The sequence below is a fragment of the Psittacula echo genome (genome assembly GCF_963264785.1).
Source record: "Psittacula echo genome assembly, chromosome: 1".
Taxonomy (NCBI): domain Eukaryota; kingdom Metazoa; phylum Chordata; class Aves; order Psittaciformes; family Psittacidae; genus Psittacula; species Psittacula echo.
The window spans coordinates 78,913,096-78,933,861 of record NC_137735.1 but is presented as its reverse complement, the minus strand read 5'-3'; the positions used below and the strand labels follow the sequence as shown (position 1 = coordinate 78,933,861).

The window sequence follows — 20,766 nt, the reverse complement described above, 5'->3', positions numbered from 1 at the left end:
GCTGCTCACCAGTCACCCCGGACACAGCGGCGCCACCGCTGGGGACGACGCGCGCTCCCGCCGGCTCTGCCTGGCCCCGCCCCCGAGGCCTCCCGCCAGCCAGGCCCCGCCCCTTCGCCTCAGGCACCGCCTGCCGCTCGCCCCGCCCGCGTTGGCTCCTGCCGCTGCCCGTAGGCCGCGTGACGCCGCGCGGCGTCGCTCCCTCTGATTGGCTGATTCAATAGTCGCGGGCTACTTGAACGGCGAGAGCGGCGCCCCGGCGCGAGTCTTGGCGGCTGCTTTGGTTTCTCCTGGTCGGCCTCTTCCTCCGGCGGCCCCTCCCGCGGCCATGTTGGCGGAGCAGGAGAACCAGGAGAACGTTCCCCCAGGCGCCAAAGCGCCGCCGCCAGCCGCCGGCGGCACCCGCGTGGTGCTGGGGCTGCTGAGGAGCGCTCAGCAGCGGCCCGGGCTCCTGCCGCAGGTGAGCGGGGCAGCGGGTGTGGGCGAGCGCGGTAAGGGGTGAGATGAGCTGGGGCGGCGGGGAGTGTCAGCGCCGGGCTGGGCCTTCTACGGCGCTGACGGGCCGCTCTCCACACAGGCGGGGCGGCGCGGCGGCGAGGGCCATGGCGCGGCGGCGGGGCGGCCGGGAGGCGGGCAGCAGCCCTTCGCCATCCATGTGGACGAGCCGGATGGGGAGCAGCAGCAGCGGCGACGGGGCAGCCCGGCGACCCGAAAAGAGGAGGCCTCGCTGGGGCTGCATGCGGCTGTCTGCGCCCTTGGGGAGCGGCGGCCTCTGGCACCCCTGGGCAACGCCATGGAGCTGAGCTTCGGTATGTGCCAACAATTCCCCCCTCCCATCCCGGGGCTCCGGCAGCTCCGAGCACCACCTGCTCAGGGATCGGCTGGCGTCCCGCCGGGGGTGCGGTGCTGGTCCAGCCTCCTGGTGTGCTCCTGTGGGCCTCGTCCCATTTGCTCCTGTTGCAGCGCCCGGGTCCGCAGGGCCTTTTCCCGGGCAGCTCGGGGGCAAGCGGGGCCTTACCCCAGGTGTGATCTTGGGAGGTGTCTCCAGAGGAAACTGGAGGCTGTAGGGAACAGACTGGTTTGGTTCGACCCAGAAGATCCTTTTCCGGTTGCTGAAACCAGTTTTGTTTCTTTGGGCATGCCATTACAATACAGCAGTTTTTCAATCAACAGGGTAGTTCCCTCTGCTGTGAGAGAGTGGTCTTATGGGCCCCCTTTTAATATGGCTTTTATCTTCTGCTTAGATTCTCCAAGTATTATGGATATTTCAATAACCTCAGAAGCAGAAGAGAAAAAAACAAATGTTAATAACATGCCAGACTATATCAGCGATATCCATGCATACCTTAGGGAAATGGAGGTGAGCTGCTCTCTATTTATTTGTGTACAGGTTACAGAGGAGAGATTCGAGGCTGAAAAATGGATGTAAACATTAGTTGCTACTACAGTGACTAAATTAAAGCTTGCTAGAAGTGGAGGAATAAGTTGCTGTGTCCACTTCTATGAATATGAAATTGGTTTCTTGTGATCAAGTTGATTGATTGTGCCATGAACTGAAGTTGGAAAGCCAGATTATGTAAATGTAACGTACTAAGCCTAAGCTTATCCTTGTTTACTTCTGGTCTGCTTAAATTGTGGTAAATAGAGCTTAAACAGTTGCTTCCCTACCAGCACTTAGTCCAAACTCAGTCTTACCTGTCTTCTAAACCTACAGGTGAAGTGCAAGCCTAAAATGGGTTACATGAAGAAGCAACCTGATATTACAAACAACATGCGGGCTATTCTTGTGGACTGGCTGGTGGAAGTTGGAGAAGAATACAAATTGCAGAATGAAACCCTGCACTTAGCTGTAAATTACATTGATAGGTTTCTTTCTTCCATGTCTGTTTTGAGAGGAAAACTTCAGCTTGTGGGTACTGCGGCTATGCTGCTTGCATCGTAAGTGAGATTGATGAATTTAAAATTCCACCTACTGGCCTTGTACAGATGGAATCCTTTGGCTATGGTATGTCTGTCTACAGGCACCAGAAATATTATAGCCACGGGAGGGCTTCACACTAGAAGACAAATCGGGAGTTGTCCACCTAAAAGCTTGGTAGTTTATATGAAACTTTGCAAGCAAGGTTCTAGGATGTCTTTGTAGATGGTCCTCAGGTGAGGATTCATCATTTCTAGGTGCAGCAGTAGCAGGCTTCTGAACAGTTACTTGTGCATGTTTTGCATGCACACGGCATGTGGAAGAAAGTTTTGCTTACACCAAATATTAGTTTCATGGGTTGTTCTGGAATTTCTCTAACTGAGTGCCCAACTGCTTAGTGCTAACATATCAAGCTATTATAGCTCTGTAATTCTGCTGATTCAAGAGCTATAGAACCAAGTGCAGCAAACTTGTTCAGTAGTAGTGCCCAGCTACTTCACAGGTCAGAATTCAAAGTAGGATGCTGTCTTTCATTATGTGTTGCTAGTTATCTGGCTTTCTAGTAGTTGATTATTTGCTCATAACTACTCCTGGCAGGAAGTTTGAAGAAATCTACCCTCCTGAAGTAGCGGAGTTTGTCTACATCACAGATGACACCTACACCAAGAAGCAGGTTCTAAGAATGGAGCACTTAATTTTGAAGGTTTTGTCATTTGACTTGGCAGCTCCAACAATCAACCAGTTCCTCACTCAGTATTTCCTCCATGAGCAGACAAATCCTAAAGTGGAGAGCCTATCAATGGTAAGTAAGAATTACTAGCTTGACCTGTATAACTACAAAGTTTTATTATTAATGCACTTTACAAGCTCTGTTCCCTAGTCCCAGTAGAAAAGAAATGCTGAAGGATTCTCCAGCCCAGGCTTCTCTGCCTCCTCCTTTTAAATGTGTAGTCTCTCTGGGAGAGCTCTGGAGAGCTTGTACAGTTTGATACGTGCTCCTTCAGCAGTGGTGCCACGCCACTGGAAATTGATGCTCCCATCACCATACACTGTTTGAAATGCTCCATTCCTGTCGCAGGCTTGCACTTGCCCAGCTCCAGCATGCCCACTTAATCAGAGCAGGCAGAGATTCAACTTTAATTTGAGGTTTGTTTCTCTGCTAGATGTTTCCCTTTTTATCTCAAGCTGCCACACCTACCCACCCACTTTGGCGAAAAAGGACTCGTGCTTTGGTTTCCCCTTCAATAAGGAGAGAGCTTTAAATCCAAAGGCTAGTTTCTTAAGCACAGCACAGGTAACATTTCAGCTACAGTTATACTAAATCCTAATTGTGTGGCAGGTACCAGAGCTCCCAAATAGAAGCCTTTGTCTCATTGTGTAAAGGTCAGACCTGACTACAATCTGCTTTCTGCATTAAAAAATACCTCTAAATATAAAATGTGATATTGAAAAAATACAGGTTGGGAATGCTTTTTTGACAGTGGCCAATAGTAAATACTAAAAGAGAAAGTAAGTGGACACTAGTAAAAGCTGTGCTCTATCTAATAGCAGGACTGGAAGCTTAAATGAGGGTTCAAGTGCAACTGTTAAAGGCTCTTCTACTTCCTTTTGGAAGCAGATGATTCCCCTTACTCTCATTTCCTTTGCAGTACCTTGGGGAGCTGAGTCTAATTGATGCTGATCCTTACCTGAAATACTTGCCATCACTTATTGCTGCGGCAGCGTTTCATCTAGCGGGCTATACTATCACTGGACAAACTTGGGTATGTAACAGTAAACTTGAGCCTCCACACACCTTTGTGTGTCTAGTGTATTGGTAGGTTCTGAATGCTGGGGCTTGGGCTGCAGGAATCACTGCCCCTCTGCATTCTTCGGCTGTTAATTATGGATTGCTATGTGTGGTAATTGAAAAATGGGAGGCACACACACCCCTCGAAAGAGGCATCTACTGATGCACTCCATTCTGTCAATCATTCTCAAAGCTGTAAGCAGCTTGCTTGTGATGAGGAAGTGGGTGGTAAGAAAGCTGAAGCACTGGAGACAAGGAATACTTGTTTACAGTATGATAGTTTTCAGGATTACTGTAAATCTACATGAACCGCTAAAAATCTGATCAATGAGTATTAAACTACTTAGTGCTTGAGAAAACAGTGCTCTGGAACAACGGAGTTTCACAAACAAGCTAAAATCTTCACCAGTGGCTGTTGGTGTAAGTGAGCAGAAACATTAAAAGGTTCTTTTTCCATTAGCCTGAATCCTTATGCAAAGTAACAGGCTACTCCCTCGAAGACATCAAGCCTTGCCTCCTGGACCTACACAAGACCTACCTCAAAGCAGCACAGCACACACAACAGTCCATAAGGGAAAAGTACAAAAGTACAAAGTGAGTATCTGTAGAGATGCGTGATGAGTTGGTATGTATACTCAAGTTATCCTAGCACATTAACTGGTTAATGGGGGGGAGGAGAGGGGTTGGGTGTACCTTGAGTCTTGAGACTCAACTAACAAAATCTACTATGTCAGCAAGATGGTGACAAGACTCCTTAGGTTTTTGCAATGTTCTGTTGAGCACTACTTGGTGTTCACCAGGGCTGCTATCACTACTCAAATGGTCAGGTAGAAACTGGAGCAATTTTCTTGATGTTCCCATAGTTGGTAGGCAGGAGATGGTACCTAATGCACCTAAAACCCTGTGTCGGCATTGCAGCTGACAAGCCCCAAATGTTTCCTGCCTTGTGAGCAATGTGCTTTGCTGCAGTACTTAGCTGTTCTGTATGGCAGAGAGCACTTGAGCAAGATGACATCCTGCATCTTTCTTTTCCCCGCCTCTAGGTACCACGGAGTATCGCTTATTGACCCACCAGAGACACTAAACATATTGTAATAATCAAGAGACTGTTCTTACTATGTATATTACAAGAAAATTATGTACAGTTTTAAACATGGCTCAAAATTGCAGATGTGATCACTCAGAATATTAATACAGGTTTTCATGAGCTTAACTAAAGTTAGTTTTACGTGTTTTTAATGTAAATCTTTTGTACATGCAGTCTTGTTAAACTATTTAGCTGGGGTTTTATACAAATGTTCTCTTCAAGCACAGAATTAACCATGCAAAGTCTGACCAAGTGAAGTCTGAGAGAGCTTATCTAATTATAGACTAAACATTAATATTAGCAGTGCATTATAATAGTAGGGCTTTGCCTCCTTCCAGGTAAGAATGACTTGGACTCCACAGCAGTATTTGTAGCTTTTTCTGTATAGTGTCTAGTTTAACCTGAGACTTAGTATAGGTTCCAAAACGTGGTTTAATGGCTGTAATACTGGAAGAAACTGTATAGCTATGAGGAGAAAATATTGCTGGAATCGACTCTGGTGAGACACTTCAGGATGTGCCAGCCACTGGAAGTCTTTATTTGCTGTGTAATGTAATGTCAGATTTCCATCAGGTTAAAGTTTGAATGCTTTGCTGGAGGGGACTGCACAGCTAGAACTGCTATGTCAGGTCATACTTCTTTCTTCCAGTAGAAATGGTCTTGTAATAGGTATTTTTTTGAGTCAAACTGTAAAACTAATAGTAATTTAAACTCATGGAGTTACCACCACTATGTTAGCTGTCCTGAAAGCCCATTAATATCTATTAAAATTAGTCATTGGTCTCCTTACTGAGTGCCTCTTTAGGGGCAATGGAGGGATTAACCTGCAAGAGGTTGAAGTACTGCTCCATGCCCTCAAAAGGAGGGAACGTTCTCTGGTGTGGATGGGCTGTGTATGGAATGGTACCAATTCTGTACACTTCTGTTGCTTGGAAGGGAATGTTCCCCTGTGGCATGCAGCAAAAATGTAGGCCAACTGGTCTTATTTTTCCTTAGTTCTGGAACTGTTACAGGAGCAAACTAGCATCTAATTGGCATTAGATCGAGTGGATGTTCACCTTCAACCCATGTAAACGGAGTGGTGCTGCCATGTACGTGCTGTTCTTTGTGTGTAAAGCAGTGAGTACATATAAGTGGGTTAACTGAGCCACTTCCAGGTTTGCTAATAAACCTTTTTTTACATCTGCTGTTAATGCTCTTGCCAATACCTTAAAACCAGTGAGGGGTAATGCTACCATCTTAAACTGGCATTCATTTTTAAAGTTTTTTGGCAAGGGCTGCCCTGTGAAACCTGTGCCCCTTCAACTTGAAGCTGATCCTACACTGTCTGGACACCCAGCAGGTGCTGGGACAAACTCTTCACAGATGTTGAACAGCTGTTATGGTGTGGGCTATTGAAAAGAAATATTAAACAATCATAATTTCTCTGTCAAAGCTGAGAAGCACCTGTTACAGTGAGACAACTTGCATATCTCAACTTGAGAACTAAAAATTTGCTGTTCTGCCCCTACCCCTGTGCTGCAGTCTAAGCCCTCCACAAACCAGCTCTATTACAAAACTGACCCAAGTGGCGGTGGCTCTCCTGGTCCTAATAAAAGAATGCACCAGAAGCTGCCTTTTTTGGCCAGCCTGAGATTTTAAGGATGCACTTTGACTTTTAGAATGTTTTAATGTTTAATGAACATGTTTCGTTGGTCTGACATGTTTTCCGATAGCCTTTCAGTTTAATTTCAGTAGGTTGCCACTGAAAGGCTGAAACTAGTTGGGAGAAAAACGTGCAGTAGATCCTGTGTGGTGCTCAGTGTTAGAAATGCTGTAACCTTGCAGGAGTGGGAGTCTGTATGCAGGAATGCTTGCCACAGTTTGTGACCTTGGAAGGGCAGCTCAGAATACTGACTGCCCATTATGATTTGAAGATGACAGAGCACAGCACTCTTCATGGGAAACCACCGGGTTCTGCCTTCCCCCCTTTTTTTGTGGCATATTACTGGAAACTTTCCAAGACCACTGACAAATACGAACATTGGAAGAGGAGTAATTTATAGGAAGCTAATCAGTTCTTTTCCCCAGAAAAGAGCAGTAGCAGTACTTAAATGACAGGACCTCAGCGGTTTATTGTATTTATTACTGCTTAATGAAACGCCTCCTTGCTCCATTTCAATGGAACCTGTTCTGTTGCTGTTTCCATAGCCCAAAGAAATATTCTCCCCTGTTCCTGAGCTCTGTTTTCAGGTATACCACTAAGACTTCCTCTTCAGCCTAAAACAACACTTCAGACATGGGCTGGTACCTCTGCCTCCCTTGTTACTGATATCTCTTGCAGCTACAGCAAGTGCCATCCTCTCTCACCCTCTAATTTTCTGAAGTTAATATAGGCTGATTCTAGCTCTTGCTTTTAAACTTTCAACAAAATACCCCAGGTTGTACTGTACTACTGTTTTGCTTATCCAGTTTAACGCCTCCTACTCCCTTCAGTGTAAAGCCTCTGAGCAATGTAGGGTATGAGATGTGTGGGAAGAGAAACAGCAGTACAAAGAAGTTTAAGGTATCATGGCACTGCGGAAGTAACACGAAACTGAACCTTCCCTCATTCCTATACTCCCAACAGCAACTTTGGGTTGGAAGAACCAACATGAGGAAGACGCAGGGGTTTAGTTCTGGTTTAACTCCTGGAGGAACAGGGCTTTCTAGTTTTGTCCCTTTCTGGAAGAGCACAACTGGAATAAAGCCCTACTTAGCCACGAAGCATTCTTTTTTATTTTTTTAACATTAAATTCTAAACCTGATTTAGGGAATGTAACATCTGCAACAGTGACTCAGCTCATGTTTCTATGTCATGAAGTGCTAAGGTCACACGTAAAATAGTCCTACTTGGCTCTTGTAAATATGTGTACTTTTCCAGCTAGACTTGCTTTTTGAACAAGAGTCAGATATGTTGGAAACTTCCTTGTCTCTTTGGTTTGCACAACTTACATCCAGAGCAGAATTCTTTGAATAGAGCTCAAGAAGCATTCTTGTCTGTTGCATGTAATATTTAATTAAATTTTCTAAGAAACTCCATTGCTGAAGTATGATTTGCTTCTCTATGAAGGCTTTGTGGAAGTTTGATGTTATTTTGTTAAGTACATGCATTTGTTCATTTGTTGGGGTTTTTTTGGTTTTTTTTTTTTGTTTGTTTTTTTTTTGGTGCTTGTTTTGCTTTTAATAATACGAAGCAGTGAAAGATAAGCTATGGAGTGACATGACATGGGCATTTAGGACTTAGCCATGGCATGCCATTTGCACCTTGAAGAACACTCCAAAGTACGAAACACTTCCAAGGGCTGACAACAGCTATCAATCCCGTGGGGAATTTTAACTGCAAATCTGACAATTTTAAGAAAAACCTTGAGAACAAAACCCTGTGGCTGCATGGCAACAACAAAAGGGAACCGTTTGGAAACAGTGGAAATGCCCATGTAGCTGGGCTGCCTGTGAGGAATTGTTAAATGACATTTTTAGCAAACTAGGGAGACCTAAGAGCGTGGGATGGTGTTCCTATGATGAAAAAAGGAAGAAAAATGGGAGCCGAATGATCATAGAATGGCAACGTAATGTGGCAAGTCTGATAGAAAAGAGTGAGGCCAAGTGGGGCTCTGTGTGGTGAACTATGGCCGTTTGATCTCCATTTCAATCCATGGCTAGGCACCTTGGTGTTGTATTTGGGATGGAATGACTTTTGCAACGTGGGCAAAAGGAAAGGAGAGGAGCAGTCGGTGGCGAGAAAAGGAAAAGAGAGTGCCTTGGTGGAAGTGTGAAAAGGTATCTAATTGTAATAGCACTGCTATGGCGATCTAGGCTCCTAGTCCTCCTTTAGCTGCTGCTTTGAAATATGGCTGTTTGCGTAGGGGACTTAGGAATGACCTCAAGTTGACTGAGACATGCATTCCCAAAAGAGGAACGCTTCTCAGCTGCAAAGAAATCTGCACTCTTCAGCCCAGGACAGTTAGTGTGGACGATGGGTGATGGGACCTGGACAACTCGTTTCCCTCTTAGGTGGTAAAGGAAGAGAAATAACGTGAGGCATGCTGACTCCAAGTGCAAGCTGGAAAAGAACTCCTTTTAGGGGAGCATTAGAAACTTGAAAATTGGAACAGGTGAATTGGTCAGAAATAGCTGAAGAATGGAATAAACCTTCGGCTGGAGTGCAAGTTAGTTGGGCTTCGGAGTCTTTGCTAACTCCCTTAACAATACAGGAAAACAGGGAATGCATCTCTCAACTAATGGGACAAGTAGAAAGGCTAGCAAATGCAACCAGAAAAGGCTTGAAGGACCTAACAATGACAGGCAACTTCAAGGGTGGATTTACAAAGCACAACTGCTTTGGAGATACTCTTACTGATAGCACATGGGCTTTGCGCCTACTTGAAAGATAGAATTGATCGGAGTTGTGCACATGGAATTCCAAGTGTGACTGGAGATGCGGAGCGTGACTTAAACTTCTTGGAAAAGGTAGGAGAGAATACTCAAAAGCTTCCACAAGACATACAAGAAAGTTGGAGAGAGAAAATCTGCAAGGGATTAGAGTGGAATTTGAGTTCCCGGATAACAGCACTGACTAGCACTGCATTAGCCGTGTTGCTAATCTTTTGAATAATTATCTCGATGCACTCTTGTTTAAAAAGGCAACTAAAGAGCAAGACTGCATGGAATGGCATGAGCATGCAAGCAAAGCAGTGGCCAGCCAGCAAGAGGAGCAGGAATGAATTCCAAAGATGCCCGCTAACAGCGAATGACTGCCACCAGCGGGTAATCAAATATTTCAGTGTTGGACTGAAAGGACTGAAATGATTTTCAGAAGTTTGCAAGGGGGGAAATGGCAAGCAGGGTCGGGCTCGCTTCGTACTTCTGTGGGAGAGCGCCTGGGAACGGCGCATGCTGTAGGCTTTTGTCAGTCCCTGGGGGCCCGTGCGGGCGATGGCGGCCCCCGTTCTCTTGGTGGGGTGTTGCGGGTGGAGGGGCATCTCCGCAGGAGGGGGGGCGGCCGTGCCGTGTTGCTGGCTGGCTGCAAGGGAGGGAGCGTGGCGTGGCTTGGGCGACGGGGTTTGTGGTGGGGCCGCTCGCGGGGCCAGGGCTGTGCGGGACTCTGTGCTCGGGGGAGAGCGGTGTTGCCACAGGACGGGTGTGCGTCAGAATCCTGCCGGTGCCGTGGTCCACTGCGGCCGGAATGCAGGGCTGGAGCGTGACAGCGGATAGACCACAGCGGCACGGAGAAGGCCCGAGGTCGCCTCATCTCGGAAGCTAAGCAGGGTCGGGCTCGGTCAGTGCCTGGCTGGGAGACCTCCTGGCGCTCCCGGCCGTTGGAGCCTTTTGCCAGGCACCGGGGAGCGGCCCCCTTTTTCTTCGAGGAGGCGGTTGCGGGTGGGCAGTTGCAGGAGGAGGGGCAGGTCCGCACAGGGGGGGCGCGCCTGCCCCTTGCTGGGAGGCTTACACGCCCAAGTAGTAATCCCACCACTTAGGAGGAGGGAAATCCTACAGGCAAACCAGGAAGAATGTCACTGCGGAGCAGAAGCGTGAGCGGCCCTTTTAAAGAGACACAGAGGATCAGGCCAAATGCTAGAAAGAGCAAAACTGCCATCTGCAAAACGTGCAACAGGTTCAAAAACCATTCCGGTTGTAAAGACAACGTTTCAAAAGGGAATCCTGAAATCGGGAATGGAACCGGGAGGCTCTTGGCAGGTAGATTTTTCAGAAGTACCTTGGCAAAATGGGGATGGGTACATTTTGGTCGGGGTTGACACTGTTGCAGGGTGGCCAGAAGTCTTTCCCTGTCAGAGCAATCAAGCGAAAGAAGTCCTTAAGTGGCTGTTGCAGGAAGTTCTCCCAAGAATTGGGGTGCCTATAGGAATATCCTGGGCTAGAGGTCCACATTTGATTGCAGAAGTGGTTATTAGAGGGCGTTAGTAAAATGCTGGGAATGACTTGGGACTTCCAGACGCCTCGGAGGCCACAATGGAGTGGAAAAGTAGAAAGAATGAACCTACCTTTGAAAAAGCAGATTAGAAAAATAGGTGAGGACACGAATTTGAGATGGCCCCAGGCCCTCCCACTGGCCCTTTTACCATCAAGAGAGCTGAGTCAGAAGTATGGGAGCACTAGACCAGGGTGAAGAAAGCCCCACCATCATGGAGAATTGTCAGTAGGGATAAGATCTCCAAATTGACTCCGAAATAGGTCTAATTTTGTGTATCCTTTTCAAACCTGGGGAGAACGGAGATGGATTTGGATGTTAGTGGGAACCAATTTTGTGGTAAAAACGGAGCCAGAGGGAGAAGTAGTAAGGCATGGAAATCTCTTGAAATGGTGATGGACTTGTGCTCCAATTCCAGACCTCAGTCCTGACAAGGAGATGGCAAGTGAACCAGGAAAAAGGTGGACAGGAAAGAAATGAGAAATGAAAGGTAGATAGAAGCAGGTGGGGTTTTTTTCTGTTTCTATCTGCCAGGAAAAACCCAGGGTGGCAATTTGCTGTTAGCATTAATGAGAGAGTTTGCTAATTTGCAAAATGTGTCACAAATGACTCCAAGAGCAGTGGGCTGAATTAAAAAAAGAATAAAAAAATAAAAAGCTTTTTCCTGGCATTAAACTGAAGCCATAATTCCTTTTTACCACCTGAACTGTGACTAGGTGCAGCTCACTTCAGTAACAGCACAGGCAGCTTTGTTAAGAATAGCAACACATCTTACCTCTGCCACTCACATTGTAGATCTCAATGAGCAAGTTTACTAGTGTAGCTGTGTGCTAACCATGGAATTCCACTTTCATCCTTTTATTTATGTATTTAAAGGTGTGTACAATTTTATAACATATACATAAAAGCAGAACCAGATATGGGTTGGGAGGATGTAGAATTATCTACAGGACTAAGTTCAGTAACAACAGACCAAATTATGAATTATACAGCATTTCTGAAGGAAGGATGATGGCTCTAATGAGCAGCTCTCTTCTTTTTTCTCCTTTTAATAAATGCTTTCTTACTTGTACTTCCTTGTTTCAGGTTGGTCTGTGCTCTATGAGGAAACAACACTTTTATCATAGAAATGTACTGAATGGTTTTACTTCAAGAAAACACAGGCTGATGGCCTGTAACAGGGCAACCATCCACCATGCTCAGTGCAAACCACAATACAACAAGGGTTTCCATGGCTACTGCAGAGCTACTGTAATCAATATCACTTCTGGGACATAAAATTTAAGATGCAGTACAAGATTAAAATTAATTTAAGAGATAGTAGGATATCTGCAGGATATCCTCTACGGAGCAGCTCCTGCAAATCCACTTTCATGCTCTCGCTCCCTTTGGAACCATTAGTCATATAAGCATTTCATCTAGCTGCAAGGCAGCCAGGATGAGGATGACTGGCTCCCTGGGACAGGAGCAAACTAGCCTAGATTTAGAATTCCTCACTCTCTGCTACATTTGTAGTCCCCTTGATCAACTGAAACCTTTCTTGGCCTTGCCAAATCCTATGCTACCTGAAAATACTCCTTACGAACCTTTTTCCCCTCCTAATTTCAAATAATGGTTACCTTGTTTTCTTTGGTAGTTCCTGTGGTTGTAGAATAACAACTTCTTCCTCTTCACTGTCCGACAACAGAATAGGTTCATCTAAAACAAATCAACCAACCACAAACCTGTGATCATTTTTGTACAAACAACTTCTGTAATAAATAACTAGTAAGAGCACTGTCCTGGGTTCAGCAGTAGCAGTCATTTTTCTCCTTTTTAGTAGCTGGTGCAGTGCTGTGTTTTGGCTTTAGTCTGAGAACACTGATAATACACTGCTGTTTTAGCTGTTGCTAAGTAACACTTACCCCGATCAAGGACTTTTCATTTTCATGCTCTGCCAACGAAGAGGGGCATGGGAAGCCAGGAGGAAGCAGAGGCACAGGACACCTGACACAAACTAGACAAAGGGGTATTCCTGCCAAAGTACATCATGCCCAGTATATAAACTGGGGAGTGTTACCTAGAAGGCCCAGATCACTGCTCACATCAGGCTGGGTATTGGTCAGCAGGTGGTGAGCAACTGTATTGTGCATCAGGTGTGTTTAGTGTTTTCTTTTCATTCTCCCCTTTTAGTTTTATATTCTCTCCCCTTGGTTCTTCCCTTATCATTATTATTAGTGGTAGTAGTAGCAGTTTTGTATTATACTTCAGTCATTGGACTGTTCTTATCTCAACCTGTGGGGTTTACATTTGTTTGATTCTCCTCCCCATCCCTCAGGAAGCTAGGAGGGATAAAGGTGGGGAGTGAGCGAGTGGCTGCATGGTTCTGAGCTACCAACTGGGCTTAAACCACGATAAGCATTTTTCAAGAAACATTCAGAGTGGTTACTGTTTAATTTGGAGCCCTCCATATACTACAGAAATCAGTATTTACTTTGAAGAAAACAACTGACCTGGTGAAATGAGAGTAGCAGATGTGTGTAACTCAGGTGGAAAGTGGCTACAATGGTTCTCCTTCCTTACTAAGGACTTCTTTCACATTTTAATCCTAGACTGTTAATAAAGTGATATAAGCACATGTGATACCAATTTAAACAATTACCCGTCTTAGTTTCCTCCATCATATTTGTATCTTCGATTTCCATTTTCTGGCACTCAAAGGCAGTAGCATCATCTTCACCTTCCTCTTCCGCTGCTTCTTCCTTCTCCAATTCTTCAAAGTCTCCCCAGGAGTTCTCTATTCCTTCCCCAATTTGGGCTGTCCCAGGTGTGTACAATACTGGACTGGCAAAACTGAACTAGTTAAGAAAAATCTCTGTGTTTGCTGGTAAACTTGATATATTCTGAGAGCAAACCATTTGTTTTTTTCTAGCTGTATCTTTTCTCCCCAGGGCAGAACATCCTTAAAGGAGAGGTGAGACAGAGTACAACTTCTCCAGTTACTGTAACAATTGATCACTTCCGACCTTAACCCAGTGTGCTGTTGATGTTTCCTCTGAAGGCTGTCAGGCTACCTAAGCCCTGAGGGATCTTGGATGTGTGTTTAGTTTCTAGTGCTAATGCAGGGGACGGGAAGCCTGGCCTCCCCCTGAATAATAACAACAGAAAAGATACACTTCTGAAGGAGGGTCAGCTTTAGTGATGATTTCTTCTGCTTGTTCTTCCACATTGTTAGTATCCACAGCAGCACTCTCCATTTTGAAGGCAGTGATCTTTTGATTTGGTATAGATTCTGCAAAGCCAAACTTGCCACCTTCTTTCCTAGTCATTCAGTCAAAGACATTAATTTTTCAGGATGTTGCACACTTAAAAATGCTTTCTCTTTTCAAGCTCAAATATACAAACACTTGCTATTTAAAACAAATACAAGTGAAAGCAATTAGATGTTCGAACTACAGGCTGACTTTTTAGTGTGTTTCTTAAAAAAAAAAAAAACAAAACATTTCTCTTCCTTTCCAAAACACTCACCTAACTTTCTGGTCGTTCTCCAATGCTTTTTGAATGAGTTCTGTTATTTCTGCAACCTTAACAGCTGTTATTTTACTGCATCTCAGAACCTGTTTGTTATACATATAACAACAGTTTACTATCGTGAAAGCAAGATTTTTTTAATTAAAACTGTAGAACATCATAGGAGTCACAAACACTTGAAATAAAAGATAGCATCCCCTAGGAGGGACTTGAATATACTATGAGTTGATGCAGAAGGTTAATGTAACAGCCTCCAGCTATTCATGAGAGTGCAGTCTGAATTGATTTACAGACTCCCACAGGGGAAAAAAGTCTGACCCAACAATCTGCATGATACACAGTACTATGCTCTTCTATTAGGACTAAAAATATGTAATTTTTTTCCAATTAAATCAGAGAGGTAATTGATTTCTTAGCTTCCAAATGTTTCAATATCAAGATTACAGCACAGGAACTAGTTTGTATACAAGAGAGACTGGCCAAGGCAAAGATTTACCTGATTCTTTACTAGCACAATTCCTCCACTAGAGTCAATGGTACAAATTTCTTGATGTTTATTCATGGCAATTACAAGGAGACCATCCATTACACGCTCCTCACGTTCACTTGGATCCACTAATAAATAGGTCCTATAATCAAGTTTTTAAAGATAGGGCAACAGTAAAAGCTTGAAGCGAGTTACTACCCTTAAAACAATTAAACAAAGGAATTGGTTTACGTATGAGAAATAATAGGTATACCCCCCCGCCCCCCCAAAAAAATTTCTATGTCGTGTCTATCACTTCAGAAAGTGTTTTAAGAAACTGGCTTGTTGATATAAATATTTTTAGGATTCTTCTATGTTTAAAATTCAATTCTGCAGAATAAGTTGTTTCTGTCAAAAGACTGAAAAATCTTACCCTTGCTGGAAGAAGGCAAAGCTGACACAAATAGGCATGTGGTGGATACTCAAGGGGACAGGATCACGTTCCTCAGGAGTATACTTTAAAAAGAGTTTGCCCAGAAGATAACTACTTACAAAACACACCTAATTTTCAAATCACATACTGTACAAAGACATTTCAAAAAATAAGAAAAAACAAACACAAAAATGCTAACAAATGTTTTGTCATCTAAATATTTCAAAAATTCTTTTTATGCTTTTTGTGCAATTCTTACCCTTTACTACCCACACAGGTAAATACAGCATCTTCATCATCTCATACCTGGTTGAAATACTGTAAAATACTTGATCTTTTACAATTAATATTCCCACAAACTGATATTGCTAAAATTCTGTATTCAGCAGGCTTCCTCACTACCCTTACAACTCTGGAATAGCAACATATCTATCCTAAAACTTAAGTACCTTGGGGTTTATCTGCTTACCCAAACATCTAATTCTCCCCTTTAGAAAAAAACAGCTACCTGAGATGCCACATGTAAACCAGTATAACTTACCACAGTTACTTCCTCTCCTTGCACAGACACATCTGGTCTGCGAAAATGACACAGAGCTACAATCCCTGCTACACTGGCAGCATCAATAATGTTACCGTCATGATTTAACAGGTGTATGTCCAGGCGGATTTGCCAAACCTGAGAAGAAACCCATACATAACTGGTTGGTCATGCATGACAGGATTCTACAGAAGTGACTGTTTTTCCAAACGATTTCATTTTCTGAACCATAAGAACCACCATCACATGTTCATTAGGTCTTTGCTTAAGAAGATAAAAGATTTGAGCAAACTGGTCTAGTGTGAGGTGTCCCTGCCCATGGCAGGGGGGTTGGAACTGGATGATCTTTAAGGTCCCTTCCAACCCAAACAATTCTATGATTCTATGATTTCAGTGTATTCCAAGATAACCAGTGTGTTAGATTTAATTATGACAAAATATGTAACACTTAAGCATAAGTTAAAATTTATTCTGCAAAGAAAATATTTGAGTGTGCAGGGTCCCAACTACTTCAGAAAGCCTATGTAGACACGTAAGTTGAAAATGCCTGTAAAGTCAGATGTGTGGATCTTCACACTAACCTACAATCAGAATTTCTATCTTCCAAAACAAGACAAGGACCATCTAAAAAAAAAAAAAGAGTATATGCACCTTTTAGTTTAAACCCACTTGAAATTCATGGGGTTTTCATACCTTTTCACCAGCAACAACGCAGAGAGATTCAGTATCTATACATCTGGAATTTCTCAGGCATCGCTCTATTTGTCTGTTTAGTTTCACCAGTAAGTCAGACTGCCTGTCAAAACAAAATTAACCCCAACCGAGTATGATTACACTCTATACTTCCTTGTATCATAGAATCATAGAATAGTTAGAGTTGGAAAGGACCTTAAGATCATCTAGTTCCAACCCCCTTGCCATGGGCAACCATGCCAGTGGCTCTTCTGTCACACCTGTCTAGTCTCTTTAAAAGACAGCTACATACCTGCCAGGCTCAAGACCAGGTGCGGCCATCGGTGAGAGCTCAAGATTAACAAAAAGTATACCTTCTGTCGGCCTACTTGGCTTGGGGGGAACAAGTTCACATGATACTTGTGCAAGAACCCTGCAAAGGTAAATAAACGGCTAAGTCACAGAAGGTAGCTGGGAAAAACCTCCTGTCACTAGAAACAAATTATGTACTTTGAAAAAGCATGCAGTTAGGGTTTTAGTTTGTATTTCTCACTCTTGTCAGTTTCTCGTTTAATGCCTGTCATACCGATTTAAACTGGTCAATAACTCAGAGCAGGAAATGTAGGAATTGGAACATTTTACTGTCTCTGAGGATTAAAAAGAGACTCAAAACGCATTGGAGTCTATACCTAAACGCTTATGTAAGCGCATGTATTCCACGTCCCCACATACAAAAAAGGCTGTTTGATCTGCAGAACACATGATGTGAGATCAGCAACTAAAGGGATGAAAAAATAAAATAATTTTGTCTTATATACTCTATTTTTAATCTACAATCATCACAGAAACCCCATCCCTTCCCTCTTGCTTCCCTTCCTCCCTTTCCTCTATGGTCCTTAAGCTCAGTTTACTGCGATCTCTCTCGGCAGGCTTTCGGACACTTCACGTTGAACGCTACGGAGGTTTTGCCTCCACACGTTCGGAAACACAACACCCGAAGGCCTTCCCCTCCCTCAGGCGGTACGCTGTGCCCGCCCGCAGCCCCGCTCACAACCTGGTCTTGCCCAGCTCCACGATGCAGCAGCCATATTCGGTGCCGAAGGAGATGCTCACGTTCCGGTAGTCATAGCACTGCCGTCCGTCCAGGCGCTGCGGACCCAGAGACACACACCAGGTTAACACGCCATCCCCCTGGGGTCCGAGGGGCCGTAGGAGGCAGCGCCAGCCCCCCGCAGAGTGGGGAAGGGGAGACAGGAGCCGCTGCAGGGGCTCGGGGAAGGGGAGGCCGGAACCGCACCTTCCCCTCCTCGATGGCGCGCAGGAGGAAGCGCCGCTCGCAGTTGGAGATCGGCGACGGCTTCATGGCGGACCGCGAGCCGCGCGACGCGCTTTCGTCATCACCCCGCGGCGGCCGCGGTGGGCGGTGCGTGAGGTGTACGGGAACCTCTCCGCCTTACCCTTCCCGCCCGGGTCAGGCCGCCGCCGGCCGTGGGACGTGGCAGCCGTGAAACGATGGGCACAGGGGCCTCCTGCTGCACCGCAGGGGCCGCCCTTAGGTGGACCGCGGTCCGAAGGCCAGCTGCCCAGAACGCGCGCTGGAATCGGGGATCTTCGCGCGTCTTCAGCGGCCGAAGGGACTGAGGCCGGGAGGGGTCGTGCCAAAGTGCGGTCGTTATGGAAACCGTCAAAAATTAACAAACCCAGCCGCACCCCAGGCATTCTGAGAGGTTAACGCTGTCGTAGGGCCCAGTCTTCAAGATGTGCGTGCTCTTTCAGTCCCTAGGAAACGGCCAGGGTGGTAGTTTGAGCAACGCAGTCAGTGCTGTAGGCTAAAAGGGAGAAAAAGCTTCAAATCCGTCAGGAGAACATCCTTTCTTATTGGTCTGAGGCGTTTTCTGTAAGTAGAAACTCAAGGCCTTTACAAGGGGCGTTTATGCTTAGTTTGAGTTCAGTGATTCAGAGAAATCTCCAGGAACTTGCCAACGAAGTTTAAGTTGACAAACAGGTATTCTTTATTGTGGCACCGGGAGACAGGGGGGATCGCTCCTCCTAGCTTGTCTCTTCCGAGCATCAACAAGGCTGTGATTATATTGTCCTTAAACAGACATACTCATTAGATTGCATACATTACATCATACTTCTAGAGAATGCCTCCCGCATGTGCACTAAAAGGTGGTAGTGGGCTTTGGGACCCCTGGCCGTTGTTTCTTCATCACTTCGTTTTAGGATTGCTGTCATATCAGTAACCACCAGGCAGTTCTGGCAAAGCTTATCTTAGGCATTTCCTTTTCTCTATAGTTGCTAACAAAGCCTAGCATCCTTGAAGTTACTTATTTACAACCTATTCTTCAATCAACCTCATTCTTCAGTCCCCCCTTTTCTTGTCCCATTGCAAATTCTTTTGCAACTGAGTTATATACAAGACCCGATATTGATCGATGCAGTCTCACATGTGCGGGTCCTGAAGACTCAACTCGCCATATCTCCTCTGGCTCTGGTGCTTTCTTGACTCTTGAATAGTGTATCCAAGCAGGTTGTTCCTTTATCTTCACTGCTGTAAAGGTAGATAGTAATACCTGGTATGGTTTGCTCCACTCCTCTTGTAGGGGATCACCTGCAAAATTCTTAATATAAACCCAATCTCCTGGCTTAAAAAGAATGAATAGGATAATATAAACCTCTGGTCCTGGTCCCTAACACTCTGCCGTTTATTTCTTCTAGCTGTTTTCCCAAGTTTACCAAGAGCTGTTGAAGGTATCCTTCTCCTACTTCTTGAAGGCTCTCTCCCTTAAATTGAGATTGATATGGCCTTCCATATAGAATCTCAAATGGGCTAATTCCTTCCTTTGACCGAGGTTTTATTCTGATTCTCAATAAGGCCAGTGGTAATGCTTGATACCAATATAACTTAGTCTCTTGACAAATCTTCCCAAGCTGTTGTTTAATTGATTCATTTTTTCCACTTGCCCACTGACCTAAGGCCTATATGGAACATGTAATTGCCAGTCTATTTCCAATTTCTTGCTGATTTCTTTTTGCACTGAAATGTGTACTGTGGCCAGAGGAGATAGTTGCTGGTATCCCAAAACAAGGTATTATTTTATTTAATAGCACTTTAATCACTTGTTTTGCATTATTTGCCCTGCAAGAGAATGCTTCTGGCCACCCTGAAAAAGTATCTGTCAATGCCAACAAATATCGATAACCTCCTTTCCTAGGTAATTTAGAAAAATCTATTTGCCACTGTTGTCCCGGATAATTCCCTTTTCCAGTTGTCCCAACCTGATTCCTGTTTTCAGTCTTAGGGTTATTTTTCAGACATATTTGACATTGTTTTGTCACTAATTGCACTGTGGTATATAAATTTCTTCCTATGATCTGTTTGTTTAAATGTTTATACAAGGCATTACTTCCCCAATGAGTTTTGTTATGTTCTTCTTGTATCAGTTTCCATAATTGATTATAGGGGATCACTACTCACAAATCAGGTATTTTTATCCAACCCTTTTCATTTTCCTGTCTTTCCAAGTTCTTCAATTAGTTTCGTATCTTCTTTAGAGTACTTAGGTTTATTTTGCTCAATTACCAGTTTACCATCAGGAGTTTAGGACATAACCTCAACTCTTTCTGTTTCTGCCACCTGTTTAGCCTCACGATCAGCCAAATTATTTCCAATCTCTTGATCAGAGTTATCTTTTTGATGTCCTTTACAGTGTATGACAGCCACTTCACTAGGTAATTGTACAGCTTCTAACAATTGCAGAATTTCCATTGCATGTTTAGTTTGTCTTCCCTGGGTATTTAAAAGTCCTCGTTCTTTCCGAACTGCTCCATGTGCATGAACTACACTAAAGGCATATTTGGAATCAGTCCACATGTTTATCCACTTGTCCTTTGCGAAGTCCAAGGCTTTAGTCAGGGCTATTATTTCTGCCTTTTATGCTGAGGTGTTAGAGGGTAATGGTTTAGCTTCTCTTACCTTTGAAGTTGTAGTTACAGCATATCCTGCTCTTCCTTTACCATCTTTAACAAAGCTGCTGCCATCAGTGAAACCAGGAATCTGCACCCTCCAGAGGCTTCTCCTGCAGGTCTGGTCGGCTCGAGTATACTGTCTCTTAAGTGTCCAAGCAATTGTGAACCAAAGGTTCAGTAGGGGTTTCCTGAAGGAAAGATGCTTTTTGTTCTAGGACTGTTAATACTGCGTGTGACACTAACACGGTGATATTTTGTCCTAGTGTAAATTTTCGGGCCTCTTGGATGTTTAAGGTAACTGCTGCCACTGCTGTCAAGCATCCAGGCCAGCTTTTACTTGGTTCATCCAGCAGACCACCATAATCATGGATTCAGAGTCAAAGCCATCCTGTCATTCCCAGAAACGTCCAGAGATCTTTAACCATGGG

The 20,766-nt window shown here is 44.6% G+C and overlaps 2 protein-coding genes across 4 annotated transcripts; one reads left to right on the top strand and one right to left on the bottom strand.

The window, feature by feature from the left end:
• Nucleotides 1–320: 320 nt before the first annotated feature.
• Nucleotides 321–6,187, top strand: CCNA2 (cyclin A2). The gene is made up of 6 exons (XM_080638712.1): nt 321–460; nt 578–1,360; nt 1,715–1,938; nt 2,516–2,720; nt 3,568–3,681; nt 4,168–6,187. The coding sequence occupies exons 1-6, from the start codon at nt 329–331 to the stop codon at nt 4,303–4,305; spliced, it is 1,596 nt and encodes a 531-aa protein (XP_080494838.1). The 5' UTR covers nt 321–328; the 3' UTR covers nt 4,306–6,187.
• On the bottom strand, nt 1,143–17,759 carry EXOSC9 (exosome component 9). Of its 3 annotated transcripts, none has more exons than XM_080638685.1 (12): nt 17,664–17,759; nt 17,421–17,515; nt 16,680–16,799; nt 16,388–16,490; nt 15,695–15,832; nt 15,154–15,236; nt 14,751–14,883; nt 14,252–14,340; nt 13,898–14,044; nt 13,386–13,576; nt 12,364–12,442; nt 1,143–1,275 (listed from the first exon to the last, which is right to left on the bottom strand). In XM_080638685.1, the coding sequence occupies exons 1-12, from the start codon at nt 17,727–17,729 to the stop codon at nt 1,257–1,259; spliced, it is 1,263 nt and encodes a 420-aa protein (XP_080494811.1). In that variant the 5' UTR covers nt 17,730–17,759; the 3' UTR covers nt 1,143–1,256. The 3 variants fall into 3 exon arrangements, with proteins under 3 accessions (XP_080494811.1, XP_080494810.1, XP_080494809.1); XM_080638684.1 differs by lacking the exon at nt 1,143–1,275 and adding an exon at nt 6,367–11,843 and having other exon boundaries at nt 13,386–13,567; XM_080638683.1 differs by lacking the exon at nt 1,143–1,275 and adding an exon at nt 6,405–11,843.
• Nucleotides 17,760–20,766: the final 3,007 nt, after the last annotated feature.